We start from the raw sequence: 19,845 nt of genomic DNA on the forward strand, positions 1-19,845 counted from the left end.
CGGTGATGCCCTCGGCATCTTCCCCGCGCCCTGCGCCCTGGCCCCAGTGAACCCTGAGACGCCCGGCCAGAGGCTGGCCGGCCAGCTGACCTCTGCTCACCCTGGACATGGCTGTGCCCGACCAGAGTGACTGAGGGAGACCCTCTCGCTCTCCCCGACCGGCCCGGACTGGATGCACAGGCAAGGCTTTGGAGGTCCCCGCGATGGATCCCCGCCCCGGCTCCTCTTCCCGTCTGAGGGCGCAGAGCAGGCCTCTTACCAGGGCATCGAACACCAGCGTGTCGAAGGTCTCGCTCTCCGAGTTCTCCATCATGATGTTGAACAGCGCGTCCAGGGTGTCCTGGAGGAACTGCGGGGACACGGCCTGGGGTGAGCTCGGTGCCTCGCCGGACGGATGCCTGAGCACCGGCTCTGCTCTCACGGCCCCTGGGTCGGGCATGGCCACCCAGAATGCTGTTCACCTTGGGGGCATTTCCAGCCGGCAGAGGCCAAGGCCAAAGCCAGAGGTCAGCGGCGTCGAAACGAAGACGTGGGTGATCTGAGTGCAGCGAGGGGCCCGGCCGCAGGGGGCGCCCCGGGTCCCCGCCCCCGGCCTTTTCCACCCTCTCCTGGTGTTCCCCGTCTGCTGACCAAAGGCTCGGCAGCAACTGCTTTTGTATCACGTGTCCCCGTGTTCAGATGGAAAGATCCTCACAAAGGTCAACAGGCTGCCATCTGTGACCGCCCGTGTGACTGCCAGCAGGCTCTGCTCCACGCCCGGGCTCGTCACGGTCCGCCCGGCGTCCCTGCCGCAGTCCACCGACAGGCACACGGTCAGCCCAGCGCGCCCGCCCGCCGGGGCCTCCGGTTCCCGTGTGGAGCTCGGGGCTGGGAGATACGAGCGCCGCCAAGGGGTCCCCACACGGGGCTGCGAGGGGGCTTCTCTGGACAGCGCCCCCACGGACAGCGCCCCCCACAGGCGGACAGCCGCTCTCTCTCTCTCAGACTGTCCACTGCAGAACCCAATTCACCGTTTTCATGCTACAAAACGGGAGACGGTATCTTCTGCTAACTAAGCAGGTGCTGTTCTCAGTCTATCACTCTGCTTCCGGTTTTAAATAGACAGAAGGCAGGCCTTGAATAAACAGGGACCACCCAGTCTACCGGTGTCCTTACACAGGGGAATAGGAGCCCCGCTAAGCAAACGGGGACCCCCCTCACCCCGGGTCCTGGCTCCCTGTAACAGCCGTGTGCCTGGGACACGTGGGTTCCAGGCCTGCAGGGCGCATAGGACACGCCGGCCAAGGCACCGTCAGGCCAGCGAGGGGAGGGGTGGGTGGGTCCCCCGGCCTGAGGGGTCCCTGGTCTGAAGGGTTCCCAGTCTGAGGGGTCCAGGTGCACACGGAGCGGAGTGAGACAGGCAAACGTTCCCGGGAGGAGCAATCGGATTTGAAAACAGGTTATTAGATCAGGGACCGGGGACGGGAGAACAAGACGGGCTGGACGGCTCCTGCCCTCCCTGGTGAGGGTGACAGAGCAGCAGGAACCACTGCTCCGGAGGTGACGGGACAGTCTCACTGGCTGTGCGTCTCCTGGAGTCACGTTAACGTGTTCCCCCCGTCCCTGGAGTCAGGGCGCTTAGAGCCAGGGAAACGGGTTAGGGTGCCTGTAACTGGTCAGCGCGGGAGCCGGTGAGGACCTGGAATGACGGTCCACGCCGGGGATCCTGCGAAGTTCCGAAAGTGGAACAACGAGATTTTTTTGACCCGACATAGACCATATCACCGTTTAATTAAGGCCATTTCACGTAATTAATCTTCACAGAGATAAGACAGTCGTCCCTCTGAAAGCGTGTGTGTGTTGGGGGGGGGGGGGTTGGAGGTCGTCCTAGCCCCCGGGCCCGCCCGCTCACCTTGACCACCTCGCCGCCGTCCACCTTCATGAGCTGGCGCAGGTTCTGCTGCAGCAGGCTGGTGTTGGAGCGCCACTTGAGCAGGCCCAGCAGGTCCACTGCAACGGAAGCCGGTCAGTCCCGGGCCGGGGCCCTCTGCACGCGTCTCACACCGCAGACCCAAGCTGCTCGGAACCTTCCAGCGGCACAGGCCGCCGCGTCCTCCCCCCGGGGAGCTGGACTCGGGACTCCCAGCTCATTCGCCGGAACTGACCTCCACAGACCAGCCTCGAAAAGTGGCCGGGGGCCGCGGGAAAGCCGGGGCTCCCCCCCCCAGGAGGCCTGCGCATCCCAGCCTCTCCTCCCACGTCTCCGGACAAGACTCCTTTTCCATCAGATCACGTGAGAGAGTTCCCATCCTCTCAGGCCAAGGCTGCGAGGTGACAGGACTGAGGGGTGACAGCACTGAGGGGTGACAGGACTGAGGGGTGACAGCACTGAGGGGTGACAGCACTGAGGGGTGACAGCACTGAGGGGTGACAGCACTGAGGGGTGACAGGACTGAAGGGTGACAGCACTGAGGGGTGACAGCACTGAGGGGTGACAGCACTGAGGGGTGACAGCACTGAGGGGTGACAGCACGTGAAACACGTGCCCGTCCCCATGACGGCCCCATGTTCAATGCCCGCTCCTCTCTCGGTGGGCCCCCGCCCTGGCCTTCCTTCTGGGTGTGGTGCTGTGTTCTCCGGCCGGGCTGCTTCATTCGGCACCACCGCGTCTGGTCATCTTTGACCCACAAGGGGAACAGCCCGGCCGCCCAGCCCGGACACCGTCTGAGGCTGGGGCACAGCCACGTGCTGACGGTGTCCATCAGCAAGGGGCGCCTGACCTCCTGCTGGGGGCACTGGAAATGGCATCAGAACCAGCTTTTAGAAATCCAGGAGAACGGTCATTTCCCCAAAGGCCAGCTGGGAGGGGCACACACAGGGCTGACTCCCAATCCGGTGGATTTCACCGTTATGCCATGCCCCCTCCCTTTGGCAAAAAAAAATAAAATAAAATAAAAAATAAAAAGTCCTTTCTGAGTGTAAATCCGTTGCTTTATCTCCCTTTAAGGTTAATCTCAGATCAAATTCTGAGCGTGGACTTTAAATCCGAGGGATGTCACCCTCCTCGTCCCTGGACACCCACAGGGACCACCTGGAGGACAGGGGGACGACGGCTGGCCCTCGGCAACCGGAAGCCGGCGGAGGGAGGGAGACGGTCTCCGGGGAAGGCGCCCGCCCGCCCGCACTCACCGTTCTGCGTGAGCTTCGTGGAGCAGACCAGGGTGCCGATCTGGAAGGAGTCCTTGCTGACGGTGCAGCTGCCCAGGCTCTGCAGGCCCTTGCCCGTGGCCGCGTGGCCCTTCTCCTCCAGCTCCGCCTTCGTGGACGGCAGGCTCAGGTACGTGGCCACGTCCTCCAGCTTCTTGGCTTCGGCCTGCGGGGCAGGGCGATGGATGCCGCCGTCAGCACCCACAGCTCCTTTCCCCTGCCTCGCAGTCCCTCCGCTTTTTAGCCATCGTGGTATCTGCTCTTTATCGCTTGCTAAACTGTTTATCCTAATGATCTCTCTAACTCCTGCAGAGCAATCCTCGCTAACAAGAGCGTTTCTTTACTCAGCACCTGATGTGTTCCTGCACAGCACCTCCTCTTGGGAGGAGCAGCGAGCAGGCGGGTCAGGGGATGTGAGCGTTGGCCTAATGACACAACCCCGGACAGCAGCTGCCCGCGAAGGTGAGACGGGCTCAGGCCAGACGCCCGGGAGGGAATGGAGCAGCAGCCTCAGCAGCTTTGCCCATCCCCCCATCCTCCCTGGCTACTTTATCCTGTCCCCCCCTACACATTATTCCGCACCCCCCCACCCCAGTCTATACGTTATCCCGCCCCCCGCCTATGTTATCCCGCCCCCTATACGTTATCCCGCCCCCCGCCTATACGTTATCCCGCCCCCCTATACGTTATCCCACACCCCCCACTCCAGTCTATATGTTATCCTGCCCCCTCCTATACGTTATCCCACCCCCCGCCTATACATTATCCCGCCCCCCCGCCTATACATTATCCCACCCCCTATACGTTATCCCGCACCCCCCACCCCAGTCTATACGTTATCCCGCCCCCCGCCTATACGTTATCCCGCCCCCCTATACGTTATCCCGCACCCCCCACCCCAGTCTATACGTTATCCCGCCCCCCTATACGTTATCCCACCCCCTCCTATACGTTACCCCGCCCCCCTATACGTTATCCCGCCCCCCTATACGTTATCCCGCTCGCCTACCTTATAGACGATGAGGTCGTGCTCGCCATCCCGCAGCGTCGTGCCATCGTATCGCATCAGCTTCACGAAGGCCAGGGCGAATATCTTCTCCGACTTGTCCTTGGCTGTAAAGACAAGGGATCGCATCAACCTGTGAGTGTGCATGATTCCCACCAGCGTCTCAGGGAGGCGCGTGCTGGGGGGACGAGATGCTGACGGAGCGGGAAGGGCCTGGGCCCAGGAGGAGGCGGAAGAAGAGCCTGCAGGCCCGGGAACCAGGAGTGACCCTGGCCCAGTGATACCAATGCGACCGCCGGCTCTTACACATGGAGAGACACGCCCGGGGGGCGGGCAGGGTCTGGACACAAGGCCATGGTCAGCGGCAGCCGGAGGGGCAGACCATTCACTGCGAAAGCTGGCCTTCGATGGGAAACACAACATTGGCTGGTTCCTGCCTGGCCCCGGGCATTGACATTGACCACAGGCAGACAGGGGCGGGGGGCCTGAGCGGGGACTCTGTCTCCTGGCAGGACCGTGCTTCCGCCAGGCGCTGCACGCGAGATGCAGTCTCTCCCCGCCAGCGAGCGTCTGCTGCAGTCCCGCGTGACCTGCCATCTAACAGCGAGTGAACGAAAGGCCAGAGGTCAGAGGGGAGAGGAGCAGACGCCACCCACCCTGAGTCAGGAGCTGAGAAAACACGTCTCATCAGCCTTTGCATTCTGGTGTTCTTCAGTATCCGGCACAATCAATGCGGATTAGATAAATGAATAAACGATGGACGAAACCAGTGGCGGCAAACTCATCAGTCCACAGAGCCAAATATCAACAGTACAACGACTGACATTTCTTTGGAGAGCCACATTTTTTAAACTTAAACTTCTTCTAACGCCACTTCTTCAACGTAGACTCGCCCAGGCCGTGGTCTTTTGTGGAAGAGCCACACTCAAGGGGCCTAAGAGCCGCAAGTGGCTCTCAAGCTGCGGTTTGCCAACACCACTGGACTAACCAAATATAACAAAAGTAAGAGATGTACCCTAGGAATGGAAAAAAGCCTGTTGCAAAAGGGCACTCTAGACTACGTGAAATATCGTAATTAGCATCCGGGTGAAAAGATCAGACTCTTCCACGTGTGACATGATGTGAAGAAACAGTAAAAGAAAAGCGCGTCTCTGTGCAAGCAGCATGAGTGACAAACACACGTGCCCACCCCCGATGGCCAGGGCCTCCCCTGATCTCACTATGGAGTGGCACCGAATAAAAACGTGTCCTTTTTCTGGTAACACTGTACGTCTGCCCGGCAAGGGACCACGGCACTTGTTCCCCGCTCGTCAGCAGCTGTTACGGGGCAGATTCCAATCTGACAGAGTGTCAGGGGCCACGGAGGGCCACGTGCTGCCAAAGCAGGCCTGGCGGCCCCAGCGACAAGGCCCCCTCCAAGCGGGCGGGGGACACACACGTCAGCTCCCCGCAGGCTGGGCCCAAAGCCACGCATCCCCCGGCTCCCCCAACACGGGAGCCGCCGGCTCTGGAATTGCTAACGAGCTGCGGGAGCCTGTCAGAGTTCCAGCAGCAGCACAGGCCCCAGGCCGAGGGCGGAGCCAGCCTGAGAAAGCCCGGCCGCTCCCTCTGGGGGGAAAGCAGCTCACACTGCGGGGAGGGGGAGCGCTCAGTGTGGCCCCGCTCCTCCCGCTTCTGACCAGGTGTGTGCAGATGGGGCTGCGGGAGAGGCCCCGGCCGCCGCCATCCCAGCAGCCGAGGCTCGGTGGCACCGGAGCCAGCTCTGGATGCGCAGCACGTGCCCGGGCCCCACACGCCGCGGCCGGGGCGACTTCATTAATTACACGATGTGTCATCGGCGGCCGGTGATAGCATCTTGTCTATAATGAGCACTTAAAACTGACAGGAAAACAAGGACCTGGAAATTGAAACGCCACACGAGGTACCCCCCCGCCCTCGTGTGATTTGTTAATTAGGGAGAATGAACTCGCTGTGAGGGGGAGCATGCTCGCATTCCGAGACGAGACCTCGCTGGATTCAAGAACCGTGCGCCACCTCCCCCCCCCCCGCCCCACGCCCCTCCCTACCTGGGCCCCTGCAGCCCCCGTGGCTGCCCGCAGACCAACTCCCGCCCTGCCGTTCCACGCGCGCTGGGAGCCAGCCCCCACGGCCTTGGCCGAGAACATGCCTGACCCCAAAGCGTACCCCAGGCCTGTAACCCCCCCCACTCACCCCACTCCTGCTCACACGGTTCCCCAAGATGCCCTTCTCTCCTTGGCTCTTGCAAGCTGACCTCGGCCCTCGACTCAACCCCCAGTTCTGCAGGAGAACCCGATCCATGAGCTGTGTATACAGCAGGTGCCAAATAAAGACAAGCGATGAACGTGGCCTGGCTACACGCGGGCCGGGTCTGACCCAGAGCCCTTCCCGGACTAACGAGGGGACCGTGGCCCTGGGAGGGCACCGCGCCTCGGTCTCCTTTTCTGCGTGTGGAGCTGTGATCATGTGGAACGCACGAGGGACTGCTGTGAGGACTAATTACATGGCACAGACACCTCCGTGCCGGCAGCACCGCAGAGCACAGCGAATGTCAGTGAACATCCGTCCGTGGCCGTGCTTGTCCAGGGCCGGCCGGCGGGGGGCGCACACCATTAGCAGAGCCGGGCCGGCTGCCGGGGCCTGGACGTGGCCCTACAGCAGGCTGCGGGGTGGGCAGGGTTCCCCAAGCTGCCCAGCCTCCACCCCTGCTTCTCCCACTGGACCTGAACCCTGACCCTTTTTGCCGGACCCAGCTCTGCTTCAACACCGGGGCCACCCCGACAGGCCTCACGGGGTTCAAGGCCGCACACAGAGCAGGAAGGAAGAGCGGGTTTGGAAATCTCCTCCCTCCTCAGTGCCTTCTCTCATGGATGGACCAGCATTACCGGCCAAAACGGAGGAGGAGAGGGATTCAAAAGAGCAGCAAGGAGCCGCGCCTCCTCAGAGACGTTCAGGAAGACAACGAAGGTCTCCTAATACGGCCTCAAGAAAGGCGTCGATAACGTTCCCCAGGACGGGAGCTGAAGGCCTCACTGGGTTTAGGGAACCAAGTTCCAGAACTACCCAGAACTTTCCAGAACAATCCAGAACCAGGGCAGCCCCCCGGAGCTGCCCCCTCGTTTTCCCGGGTCGCACAGCGGTCACTCACAGTCCTGCGAGGAGCGGTGGCGGAAGGTGAAGCGGAGGTGGCTGCGGTTGACGTCCTCGATGGGGATGGCCACCTGCAGAGGGAGGGGAGGGTAGGCCGCGGGCGCCGCGTCCTCCAGGGGCAGCGCTGTCCCCGGAGGCGCCGGGGAGGGATGCCCAGCCCCCGGGTGTTTTCCGAGCGAAGGCCGGGCCTTTGGAACACGAGGGGACCCCGTACAGCTGCCCGGGACTCTGAGCCCTCAAGCTTCTCTAAAGCCTCTGGCCCTGCTGTGAGGGTGCCTGGCCCTGCTGTGAGGGTGCCTGGCCCTGCTGTTAGGGTGCCTGGCCCTGCTGTTAGGGGGCCTGGCCCTGCTGTTAGGGTGCCTGGCCCTGCTGTTAGGGGGCCTGGCCCTGCTGTTAGGGGGCCTGGCCCTGCTGTTAGGGTGCCTGGCCCTGCTGTTAGGGGGCCTGGCCCTGCTGTTAGGGTGCCTGGCCCTGCTGTTAGGGTGCCTGGCCCTGCTGTTAGGGTGCCTGGCCCTGCTGTTAGGGGGCCTGGCCCTGCTGTTAGGGTGCCTGGCCCTGCTGTTAGGGGGCCTGGCCCTGCTGTTAGGGTGCCTGGCCCTGCTGTTAGGGGGCCTGGCCCTGCTGTTAGGGGGCCTGGCCCTGCTGTTAGGGGGCCTGGCCCTGCTGTTAGGGTGCCTGGCCCTGCTGTTAGGGGGCCTGGCCCTGCTGTTAGGGGGCCTGGCCCTGCTGTTAGGGTGCCGACGGCTTTGTCCTTGGCCCGACCCCCGGCTCTGCACCCCAGGCGGCTGCGGGACGGGATGGAAGTGTCTCACTGTGGCTCACCGTGGAAGCACACAGAGCGAACACACGGCCCTCAGCCGAGACTGCCCTCACCCCACCGCACATGTGCACCCACCGCTGCGGGCACCCTAAAAGGCAGGGGGCCAGGGGACGGCCCGTCTCCCTGCACAGCCTCTCCACAGCCTCTCTCCTCCACTGGCCTAAGGACAGCATTTCACACAGAACCGGGCCCGGGAGAGAAACACATCGCGGTCTCGAGGGACCTCCCATGTGTCTCCGTGCGCGCCCTGCCTCTGTCCAGAGGGGACGAGAGGAAATGTAGTTCCAAGAAACGCCCGCGTGGCTCCTTAGCGACCTCGCGTGACGTGGCGAGCGCTCAGGGTGCCCTCCGCGGGCGGCCCGGGGGGCAGCAGGGGACTCCCCTCGGCTGCCAATGAGCATTTCACCACGAACCCCGCGGGATGAAGGGGCCACGGCCACGGTACCTTCACAGTCTCGAACCAGCGCGGCTGCTTGACCTGGTAGTAAATCACGGACTTGTACTCGGAAATGGCCCCGTCGCCGGCCCCCGGGAAGATCACGTGCTGAGAGAGGGCACAGGACCCCATCAGGTCTCCCCAAGCCCGACCCACATCCGGCTCCCCACCTCCCGCCCCAGGAGCCAAGCCCGAGGGAGGAGAGTGCCCAGCGGGTGCCCATCACCCACTGCCGATGGCTCGATCCCAGCGACACAGGGCCCATCCATCCGCTCCCCGCGGCCAGCATCACCCGCTCCCCGACCTGTAGGGGCTGTCACCTGGGACTGCCGTCCCGCACCCTGCTCACCCTCACCCCTAATGACGCCCACAGCAGGGCTGGAGGAAGCCGGTCCCCCAATAAAAGGCTACAGACAACCTTTAGGAGGTGGTAACACCCCTGCCGGGTGTCCCCAGCGTGAACACTGACCACTGGGCAGTGCCCACGGGGACAGGACACAGAGCCACCCAGAGAGAAAGATGTCCCTCCTCCTGGCAGAGCTGGGCCCCACGTGCACTCACAGGGCACTGCCCTCAGCCACGGGCCACAGAGCCAGCATGGCAGGGGCTGGGACACCTGCCATGGCGTGGCCTCCAGTCACCAGAGGTGACCACAGCCTCTGGGCACTTCCCAGGACCCTGTGTCCTGCAGCTGCTGTGGCCACACAGGTGGGGGCCTTGGTCCCACCCCCTCCCAGATGACTCCACGCTGTTACAGGTCAGAGGACCACGTTCAAGCCCAGCTCCACCTCTGACCTGAACAGGCCAATTGCTTTCTCTGGACCCCAGTTCCCTCCTGTCCCCAATGGAGGCCACCGCGCATCTGAGCTTCCAGGCCGCTGCCGGGCCCCGGGGAGCCCGCGTCTGGGCAAGCAGGAGCGGGGAAGGCAGGCCCAGGCCCCGCCCAGGAGCAGGAGCAGGTCTGTGCAGAGCTGAGGTCAGAGGTGAACACGTGGAGAGCCACACCAAAGGCTGCGCATCAGCTCGGCCAGTCAGTACCTCCAGGCGCTTGCCGTCCTCGTCGTACACGGACACCGTGACCTCCACGTTCTTGGCCGTGGTTTTGCTTCCTTTGTCGAAATCTCCTTGGACCAAGGTCACGTAGATGTCATTTCGAACATCACCTGGGGGAGGGGGAGAATCGTACCTTGAAAACAATCTACCCGGCATCCACGGTGTAACCGGGAATTCTGCGGACGGGTCTAACTCGTTAGCGCTGCTAGCAGAGCGCGACAAATACTGCTTTGGAGCCCTGGCCGGTGTGGCTCAGGGGATGGAGCGTCGGCCTGCAAACTCAAGGGTCCCAGGTTCGATTCCGGTCAAGGGCAAGTGCCTTGATTGCGAGCACATCCCCGGAGGGGGTGTTTAGGAGGGAGCTGAACGATGTTTCTCTCTCATTAATATTTCCAGTATTTCTAACTCTCTTGAACTCTCCTTTCCTCTCTGTAAAAAAAAATATATATATATATTTTTTTTTAAATCAATAAAATAAATTTATTTTTTAAAAATACTGCCTGGGGCCGGGGACCAGGGAGGCATCAGGAGAGAAGCCTTCTTCTGCCTGGTTCTCCCTCCCTCCTGGGGGGCAGCTGTCCTGCCCGGAGGCTGAACGGGGACAAGGAGCAAGAGAGCAAAACAGCCCTGGGGGTCTTTTTAAGGGAGAGGGAGACAGAAGCATCGATGATGAGAGAGAATCACTGATGGGCCGCCTCCTGCACGCCCCACACTGGGAATGGAGCCCTGGCCTCCTGGTTCATAAGACCCCTGAGGCCCGGATATCTTATTTATTTTTTTTATTCAAGTGTAGCTGGCACACAATTCAGAACTGTGCGTTTTACAGTGAGATGGGACTTAAATTGTGCAAAAAAAAAAAAGCAACTAATGAGCTCAAGACACGTCTGGCTCTGAGCACATAGGAGGCCCCGGGAACAGCCCGACAGGGAGGACTTAGCGGAGCTTCGTTAGCAGCGTGATGCAGGTGAAGCCTCGCACCCGGGACCGCTCCTGGCATCCGGCAGGCACACCCCGGGTGCCCACCCTGTCCCCCGGGGGACACGGGAACCGGTTCGTTCCGAGTAGCATAGAGCCCTCACTGGGCCAGAAACAAGGATCCCTTAGGAAGCCGTCTTGTTTTCCTTGGTGGCGGTGCTTTCTGTCTACTCTGCTTTCAGTGTGCCCGAGGAGTACATTAAGCTTCCATGTAAAAGTCATTATGACCAGAATCCCAGTGGTCGCTGGGGCAGCCGAGGCAGCTGCTGGAGATGGAAGCAGCGCACCGGGACCCTGACCCTGAGCGCCGTGAGGAATGACAGGGTGCAGGGCGGGCTGGAGGCAACAGCTGCGGGCCCAGGACCTGCCACCATGGAGCTGTGCAACCGGGGACAGCCACTTAGCCACCCACGGCTACTGGTCTCGTCCGTGAGGCAGGGTGGGCTGTGGGGTCCCTCAGTCTGAAAGGTCTATCAAGGCACAGAATTGACCCCGAAGGAAGTCCTCGGCCCACAGAGGCCCCGTCAGCCAGAGGACCGCCACGGCTGGGAGGTGGTGAGATGCCAAGTGCCCTCTCCCGCTGGCCCGGAGAAGCCCACTGCGGGGTCCCCAGAGGCAGACCCACAGGGGCTCACAAGAGGCCGTGGCACTGCCCCAGCTGCTGACAGAAGGCCCAGGCTCACCCTGGCAGGTTTGGCTCAATGGATAGAGCATCAGCCTGCAGACTAAAGGGTCCCGGATTTGATTCCTGATCAAGGGCCCAGGCCCAGGTTTGGGGCTCGATCCCCAGGGCGGGGCGGGCAGGAGGCAGCCGATCCCTGATTCTCTCTCATCGTTGATGTTTCCATCTCTCTCTTCCTCTCTGAAATCAATAAAAGCATATTTAAAATAAAACAAAAAAACAAGGCGGCGGCTCAGGCTCTCGGGCTGGGATGCTGGCAGATGCTGATTCGCCCTCTGGTCCCCGTTCTGGTGCCCTGAACAGTCGCCCCTCCACCCTCCCAGGTCGCTGTCACCGAAAGCAGCCGCCGCCCTCGGCCTGACCCGCAGCACCTGCCTGCGGAGATGACCCTGAACCGTGCGGAGGTCACCACCCCGCGCGGCCTCTGCCGGCCGGGCTCCGCGGTCCCTGTCCATGCAGCGCCCACCGGCCGGCACCGCGGGAGGAACCGCTCTTACCCGGCATGATGATCTCGGGGAAGCCCGTCTTCCGGGCCACGGCCGTGGTCCTGTCCACCAAGTGGGGGAACTCCTTCCTGATCTGATGGATGTCCCCGGGGAGCAGCTTCAGAGTGACCCACAGGCCTAGGGAGACAACAGGCGCGCCCGTTACGTCCTAGCTCATCCATGTTTCAAAGACGCGTCGCAAACCAACCAAACGAGCGAGCAGCTTCCAGCTCCTGACGTGAGGCTGGGAGAGGAGCGGTCGTGTGTGAGGAGGAGGGCAGGAGAGGGGCAGGAGGCGGAGCTGGCCCGGGCATCGCCGGCGTCTGACTGGCTGGGGTGCAAACCCCGCTCGGCTGGGGCCTCAGGACAGGCGTGCTCGCCGACAGCTCTGAGCGCCAGCTCTGCCAGGACCGGAGAGGCTGCTGAGCTCACATGCAGGGTAAATGATGAGGTAGCATTTGGAGGGTGGGGGGCTGGTCCGTGGGGCTGGCCCCGTCCTGTGGGGCTGGCCTGGTGGTGGTCCACAGCCCAGCGCTCTGCCGCCCACCGTCCAAGCTCGGATGCTGCCCAGCAGTTTGGAACTTGGGGTACGTGGAGCTGGGAATTTACCTCCCACGTTCTCCTCTATTGTCCCTCTTGGGAGAATGAGAAGTGAAAGCCTCTGAGCTGAGACTCGATGGGAAAGCGACAGGCAGGTCCGGTCACCTCTGAGCACTCAGACTACGGGGCCCGCCCAGCAAACAGCAGCTAATTCTGCGCAGTGCTCCCGGGCCATGGCCCTCCCCGCTCTCCCAGAATGCACTGGGCAGGGAAGCCCTGAAGAATGCTCACTTCTAGGGTGAGGCCAACCTGGCCCCGGTGCCTTTTGGTTCAGAGGCCCCGGTTCTCCCTAGAAATCCAGGGAATACGCTCCTCTGTCCGCTCTCACTGTGACCGTGGATGCCCCCCTGCCCTTGGGCTCACGGAACTGGGCCCGTGGGGCCCCAGGTTTGGGCCACAGCCCAGTGAAACTGACAGAGGTAGGCTGGGGTCCTCTCTCCTAGAAATGGTCTGCTAGCCAGCACCCTCTTCCTGTGACTGAAATAGTTCAAGTTCATCAACGCGGAGGGCCCTAGAGCAGGAGAGCAGGGCAGCCAGGGGCCTGGCACCCAGCTGACCGGGGCTCCAGAGGAAACAGCGGCCACTGGAGCTCCCGGGCTTCCAGACGGCTGTGAGAGGACGACTCCTGGTCAGCTCCACATGCTCTCACTGGTGACGGCGGCAGTGCTGACGGACATGATGAGGATGGCAATGATGGAATGATGGTGAGGAGGAAGAGGAGGAGGTGGTGATGATGATGGTGGCTGTGGTTGAGCCTACACCCGTGAACCAGGAAGACACGCTTTGACTCCCGGTCAAAGCACATGCCTGGGGTGCAGGCTTGATCCTCAGGAGGGGGTCTGCGGGAGGCAGCCGATCCATGATGTTTCTCTTTCACCCGTTTCCATCTTCCTCTCCCTAACCCTTCCTCTAAAACCTCTGAACATCAATACCAACATATTTTATAAAAACACAGGTGCCTGGGCCCACCCCAGAGACTGACTTTAAAAAAAAAAGGCTCTGCCTAAACAGGTTACATTTCACGGCGCTGGGCTGGAGTCTCTGTTCCATGGATGTTCGCCAGCGAGGCGGCAATCCACACCCAGAGAGCCAAGGTCCCTCTGCGGCTGAGGGTGGGCTCCGCGGACCAACTCTCTCTCCCTTAGAGCAATGTGGCCTGAGTCAGGGGGCCGTCCCTCAGAAGTCACCGGCACAGGCACTGACGCGGCTCGCTAGCCGATGCATCGGGGTCGCTCGCAGAGCGCTGGGAGTTCACGGGAAGCCCACATCGCATCAGGGGCTGAGAGGCAGACGGGGGCCTGAAGCAGCCTCAGGTCGGAGTGCTCTGAAGGTGCCTTCCCCTCGGCCGGGCAGGGCCTGGGTAAACAGTTGTTTTCCGGGGCCTCCCGTCCGCCGAGTGCCAGCTGTCACCCGCCGAGGCGACTGATTCATTGCCTCTGCCAACAGAAGGGCAGCTGCTGGGGAGCTTGTCAGCGTGGGATGAAAAATGATGAGTGTGGGACGGGCGGCGGGAAGGAGAAATCCCTCCATCACCACACTGAAGGGGAAGGAGGGCAAATGAGCCCACAATCTCGAGGGGGGAGGGCGAGGGGGATGAGGGGGCGTCTCAGAAAACAAAGTGGCAGCCATTAGGACGACACCTGCAAGGAACACAGTGACAGGGGCACGTGTGGAGGCGGGTTATGTCGAGCGTCTCGTGTTTCTCTCAACAGCAAGTGAAATAACAGCTGAGACAGTTACTGTAGACTCACTCCCGTGAGGCCAGTAAAATGATTAGGATGAAAGGAGCGGCTGGTGAGACTGAGGAAGGCAAACAAATGAGTCGCTTCTAGTCTCATCAACTCCGATTTCCAAAGGTTTCATTGTTTCCCACTCTGCCGAGCCCTCACATCAAGGAAGTTGGCTCTTAGCAGTGCTTACAAGGGTGATCAGCAAGAAAAGCTTCATAATGCTGTACATCAGGCAAACGACCACAGATGTTATCCCAGCTGCCATCATCACTATCATCAACATTGTCATCACCATCATCACCATCAACATCATCATCAGCACCATCATCACTATCATCACATTTCTCTACTCACAATTATCATTACTATTATCACCACCACCATCAACATCACCATCCTCTTCTTCCTCATCACCATCACACCATCACCATAATCACCATTCTCCTCCTCCTCACCATTATCACCATCATCATTACCACCATCACTTATCATCACCATTCTCCTCCTCTTCCTTCTCCTTTCTTCCCATCATCACCACCATCATCACCACCACCACCACCATCATCTCCATCATCACTAACACCATCAACATCACCACCATCATCACATATTCTTCTTCCTCCTCCTTGTCACCATCACCACCATCACGAGTTTCACCATTCTCCTCCTCCTCCTCCCCTCACCATGATCACCACCATGATCACGCACACCATCACAATTGTCATCATCTTCATCATCATCTTTGTTATCATCATCATCATCACCATCGCATGATCATCATCAAACTAAAGTGCAAACAGCACAGCACTCTCCAAACTCAAGCAAGTGGACATTTACAGAAACAAAACCGCAGAATACGTACCTTGGCCCTTGTGGTTGACCTCTTTGGCAGCAATGACCTTGTTTATAACAGTCTGAAGGAAGTCATTCTCCCCTGCCACCCTGGGTGAAAAACGGGATGACATGTTCAGCGGCTTGTGTCGAATGGCGTCGTCCAACGCGAGCCTGGAGGGCACGGGACGACCAAGACCACAGGAGACAGAGGGGCACAGAGACCCGGAGGCCCCGGAACAAGGGAGCACAAGAGATCAGCGTCACCGGGTGCGAGAGAGTCGTCATGAGCCAACGCACGACAGAGGACGGGAGAGGTGACAAGAGAGACAGGGAAGAGCATTGATCAGGAAAACGCTGAACCACACGAGAAAAGTAAAGCCAACGGGGCCGACCCTCTCCCCGGGAAGTAAGCGGGCACCAGACCCACACCCCCCGCTCCGGGGCAAGGAAAAGGGGGCAGATCTGGAAGTATGCGGTCGGATGGCATTTAACCCCAAGGAAACATGTATGGATAGCTCTTCCCTGTCAATCACGCTGAAGCCTAGCGTAGGTCAAGGGGCAGGTGGTTTGAAGGGAAAAACGCAATATCAATATCAAGATTTTTTTTTTTAAAGGACCCCAGCCACCTAATTTCTTAGGAAGCGTGGGGGGTCCCCACTCGGGTGGTGCTCCAAAAGGCCGTTGCTCAGTGTGACGAGAAGGGCACTGTCTCAGAGAAGCCAGCGACCACCCCGGAAAGTAAAATCATGGCACACATATGGATGTGAGCCCCGGCCGGGGGTGCTCAGCGGTTAGTGTCGGCCTGTGGGCCAAAAGGCCGAGGGTTCCATTCCCGGACAAGGATTCAAGGTTTGATCCCCGGCCGGGGTCAAGGTGTGGGTGGGTGGCAACCAATCCATGTATCTCCCTCATGCACATCAATGTTTCTCTCCCTTCCTTCTATTCTCTCTCAGAGCCGGTGGGGAAAATATCCTCGGTGAGGATAAAACGTAGTAAGTAGGAGGGGCCAACCATGTTTTCGGGCTCAGAAAGGAGGACCCTCTCACAGACGCTGCACCAGAACCAAGAGAATAAATACAAAGGAGCCAGTGTGTGCAGAGACGGGCGGAGTGGCACAGCAGGGACACTATGCAACGAGCGAGGAAACAGACATCATGTGCACAATGTTCACCGTCATTTCTAGAACCAACGAAGGGCGCCATTCATCACTGAGCCCCCATTCCCCAGGAGAGCTGAGGCCTGTTTACACTGACCGGACAGAGAGAGAGAGAGAGAGAGAGAGAGAGAGAGAGAGAGAGAGAGAGAGGGAGGGAGAGAGAGAGGAGAGAGGAGAGAGGAGGGAGGGAGGGAGGGAGGAGAGAGGGAGGGAGGGAGGGAGGAGGAGAGAGAGAGACGGACTGCACTTCCCTTCCCTACACTCACCCTGCCACATAATAAATCAGCTTTAATGGAGCCAAACACCGGTTTCATTAGCATGCCTCTCCCAAGGAGCGGGTTTCGTCGTTTGTTTTGCTCTAAAAGCGTGTGCTGTTTGTTCCCGATGCTGCAAATATCAATCTGCACGCAATTAGCCTCCTTTAACGGGGCGAGGAGTTCAAATCACAGAAGAGCTCACTTGTAAGAACGTTTTGAAGCGGGTGTCTCGCTCAAGGACAGAGGAAGATGGCAGCCCCGCGCTGGCTCGTGTAGCGGGTTAACACGTCCCAGGGAACATCCACCACGAAAAACCCACCCCCTACCTTTCCAACCAGGAGCCCATGTTCTGCTCTTTTCCCCCTACTTTCCTCCCAGAAGGCACGGGCAGGCAATGGGTAATTCCCACTAAATGCTATGACTGGGCCTCAGGACGCCCCGAGGTCTCATATACGCAACAGCATTTGAAAGAGAACTGGGCAGCCAGGCCGGTATGGCTCAGTGGTTGAGCATCGACCCATGAACCAAGAGCTCACCACCGGTTCCATTCCTGGTCAGGGCTCATGCTGGGTTGTGGGCTCCATCCCCAGTAGGGGGCATGCAGGAGGCAGCCCATCAGTGAGTCTCTCTATCCTTCTCTCTTCCTCTCTCTCTCCCCAAATATCCATAAAAACATATTTAAAAAAAATAAAAGAGAACTGGGCTGCACTCCTCCCATGGGGGAAGGAAGCAGCTTAATATCATCTTGTACTTGACCTCTATAGCTGCCCGTGTTCAAAAAGGACACCCCGTTGGGCATGAAGGAAACTTCTAGACTGTGCAGCGGCTTCCTTTGTAACGAGATGCACTGGGTGTGATTCCAGAGCAGCTCCGCCCATGGCACCTTCTGCAATGGCGGAAATGCCCGATCTGGGCTGACCCATGTGGCCGCCGCAGCCGCACGCAGCACTGGGCACATTAAAAGGGATGTGTGTGACGGAGAAGCTGAATATTTAACTGCGATAAATGTTCGTTCATTTGAAATAGCCCACGTGGCTGGTGGTGGCTGTATTGGACTGAAAAATAGAAGCCACATCGGTCGTTGGCCTCCTGTGGGGAGATTCTTACAGGGGAGTCGCCCTCCATGCCAATCCTGATGCTCCCTGTTCCTCTGTCAGACTGCAGAGCCGTCTGCGGAGCCGGGCATCCGGCCGCTGTCCGACCAGCTCGCCCGCCTGCAGAGCACCCTTCTCCTCTCAGCTGGAAGCAGGGTCAGTCCCGGGCTGGGTGGGCTGGTCCATCGAGCAAGGGTGGCGGTGCCAGGGGAGGCGCACCCCACCTCTGCTGCCCACCCCAGCCCGGGACAGCCTCCTGCAGCCGCCCACCTGCCAGCCAGCACCTGGAGGCCGTGGGCACCGTCTACCTAAGACCTGTGTGGAGTGTGAGGCCGCTCAAGCCAAACCAGGAAAGAGGAGAAGAGACAGAATGCGGGGCAGGCCCTGGCCCGGCCCTTCCTCGTCATCGGCTCTTCTTCCAAGAGTCCACACCCGGGGACGCCGTCTCTGACATGGGGCCTCGCCCTTTCTAACTCCCCCACCTCTCTGGGCCCCTGTCCGAGGGGCAGGGCTGCCCTCGGAGCAGCTGCTCCACATTCCCGGGCACCCTCTCGCGTTAAACTCCAGGGAAATGACCCCGGCCCTCTCGCCTTTCCTACGGGATCTACCTTCACATCGGAGGACCGACTGAACGGCTCTCCTCTGGGTGCCGCCCAAGCCCCCTCCCCTCTACAGACATTTGTCCGAGCCAGACAAAGCCTTCACAGTGGGTGCGGATCCAGCCGCTGAGCAACAACCGCGACGGGAAGGCCCGCGGCCTGAGCCCGGCGTGGAGGTGCCCCTCGCTTTAGGAGCGCATTCGCCGTGCTCGGGCTGGGTCTGCTGTGTCAGGAGGAGAACCTCCTGGGATGAATGTGAACGCACTGTATTATGAGAATGGGAATCGCTACGAGAATAAATTAATTACGTAAGGAAGCATTCATGCTCGGAGGGAATCGTAATTCTGCGTGACCTGCGTATAAGGCGATTCCAGGGTCACAGATAAAGTATCCCACCTGCGGGACCACCCTCGAACCCAGGTTCTCTTCAGGCTACAAACACCCCATGCGCCACCGCAGTGCCTAACGGGCCTTTCATTGTCTCAGAGCAGCCCGCCTGCTTGCGCTGCGTGGATTCGCGAAGGTAATCACTGCAGCACGCGTTCCCCCGGCCCCGCTGAGGGAGTCTGCCCCAGCACCGACGCCCGCACTTACGGCTGGAAGGGGATGAAGTGCTGTTTGTCCTCGTCGTCCACTTTCCCGTTTATTATGTCGGTGACATCCATCACTGCGGACGAGAGAGGAACAGACATGGTTTGCTTACACGCCACCGTCAGAGGAAAACAAAGAAACAAGGAACTGCCGACACGCCACGGGGTGAGCTGCGAGGTGGAACTCTCTTACAGCCAGTCACCCATCTCCCTGCCGGAAAGATGGATTACATTCTCTGAAAACCCGGGCCGCGCGGGGTGGGGCTCCAACGGCAGAGTTCCCACGTAATCAATCCCTTTGCCTGGGATCCGACAGGCCCCATGGCGTGGCACTCCCAGGAGGGCTCTGTGGGCTGGAATGTTCTAGAAACTCGAGCTGCTAAGACCTGGCAGGGGTCGTGGAGGGCCTGAACTGGGACGGTGATTCCCCGAGCCCACCTTCCACCAGGGGCTGTTGCGGCAGGCGGTGGGAAATACAGCTGTTACGTCGGGGTCCTTATACCCTGGCGAGGTGGCAAACACGTTCAATGTGCGCGCGCGGAGGGATCTGCAATGGAAGGGTTCGTAGCGGGGTGAAGGCCCGGGGAGAAGCGGGGCTCAGGGAAAGTCTGCGGGGAAAGGATGCTCTGACCTTTGTCTCGATAAAAAGTGTACATTAAATGCAGATTGTACTCTAGTTCAATGGGTTTTGAAAAACGCAGATCCGTGGAAACACCACGCCAATCGAGATATAAATCGTTTTCACCCCACACACACGTCCACACGTGGAGGCTGGGGAGAGGCCCACTGTAGTCAACAGGAAGGCCAGCGGGGCTCAATGTTGGAGTGTCCAGCCAGGCACCAAAGGGCCACCACCTCCCCAGAGGGTGAGAAATGAGTGCCAGCCGGAGGCGGCTCGGCAGAGCTTCCCGGGACCGGACAGCTTGCTGGGCGGAGGCAGCCAGGCTCTCCCTCCTCCCGGGCGGCCCACACGCAGAACGGAGCAGAGCAGACATGGCGGCGGGGCCCGTGCCCCCTGGCTGCTGGCCACTCGCTACAAACTCCCTCCTCGGCCCCTCCATCGCCCCGTCCAGAGGCCTGACCCCTCCAAGGCCAGGCTGCCCTCCAGGCTGAGCGTGAGGGCCAGGTGCCCCCAGGAGAGGAGGCCACCTGAACACCAAGCACCTGGTGGGCA

The 19,845-nt window shown here is 60.3% G+C and overlaps 1 protein-coding gene across 2 annotated transcripts in view; it reads right to left on the reverse strand.

The window, feature by feature from the left end:
• DOCK1 (dedicator of cytokinesis 1) overlaps positions 1 to 19,845 on the reverse strand; it is a 204,427-nt gene that overhangs the window by 147,728 nt on the left and 36,854 nt on the right. Inside the window, exons 11-20 of one of the 2 annotated variants that reach the window (XM_036439319.2) lie at positions 18,676 to 18,748; positions 15,004 to 15,083; positions 11,824 to 11,949; positions 9,655 to 9,779; positions 8,626 to 8,724; positions 7,359 to 7,431; positions 4,196 to 4,299; positions 3,169 to 3,352; positions 1,892 to 1,989; positions 260 to 349 (exon numbers count right to left, since the gene is read on the reverse strand). In XM_036439319.2, coding sequence (XP_036295212.1) covers positions 260 to 349; positions 1,892 to 1,989; positions 3,169 to 3,352; positions 4,196 to 4,299; positions 7,359 to 7,431; positions 8,626 to 8,724; positions 9,655 to 9,779; positions 11,824 to 11,949; positions 15,004 to 15,083; positions 18,676 to 18,748 — 1,052 coding nt within the window. Of the gene's footprint in view, positions 1 to 259; positions 350 to 1,891; positions 1,990 to 3,168; positions 3,353 to 4,195; positions 4,300 to 7,358; positions 7,432 to 8,625; positions 8,725 to 9,654; positions 9,780 to 11,823; positions 11,950 to 15,003; positions 15,147 to 18,675; positions 18,749 to 19,845 lie in introns of both variants that reach the window. The other variant, XM_036439318.2, reaches the window with a different exon arrangement.

Source organism: Pipistrellus kuhlii, unplaced genomic scaffold (genome assembly GCF_014108245.1).
Source record: "Pipistrellus kuhlii isolate mPipKuh1 unplaced genomic scaffold, mPipKuh1.p scaffold_m20_p_15, whole genome shotgun sequence".
Taxonomy (NCBI): domain Eukaryota; kingdom Metazoa; phylum Chordata; class Mammalia; order Chiroptera; family Vespertilionidae; genus Pipistrellus; species Pipistrellus kuhlii.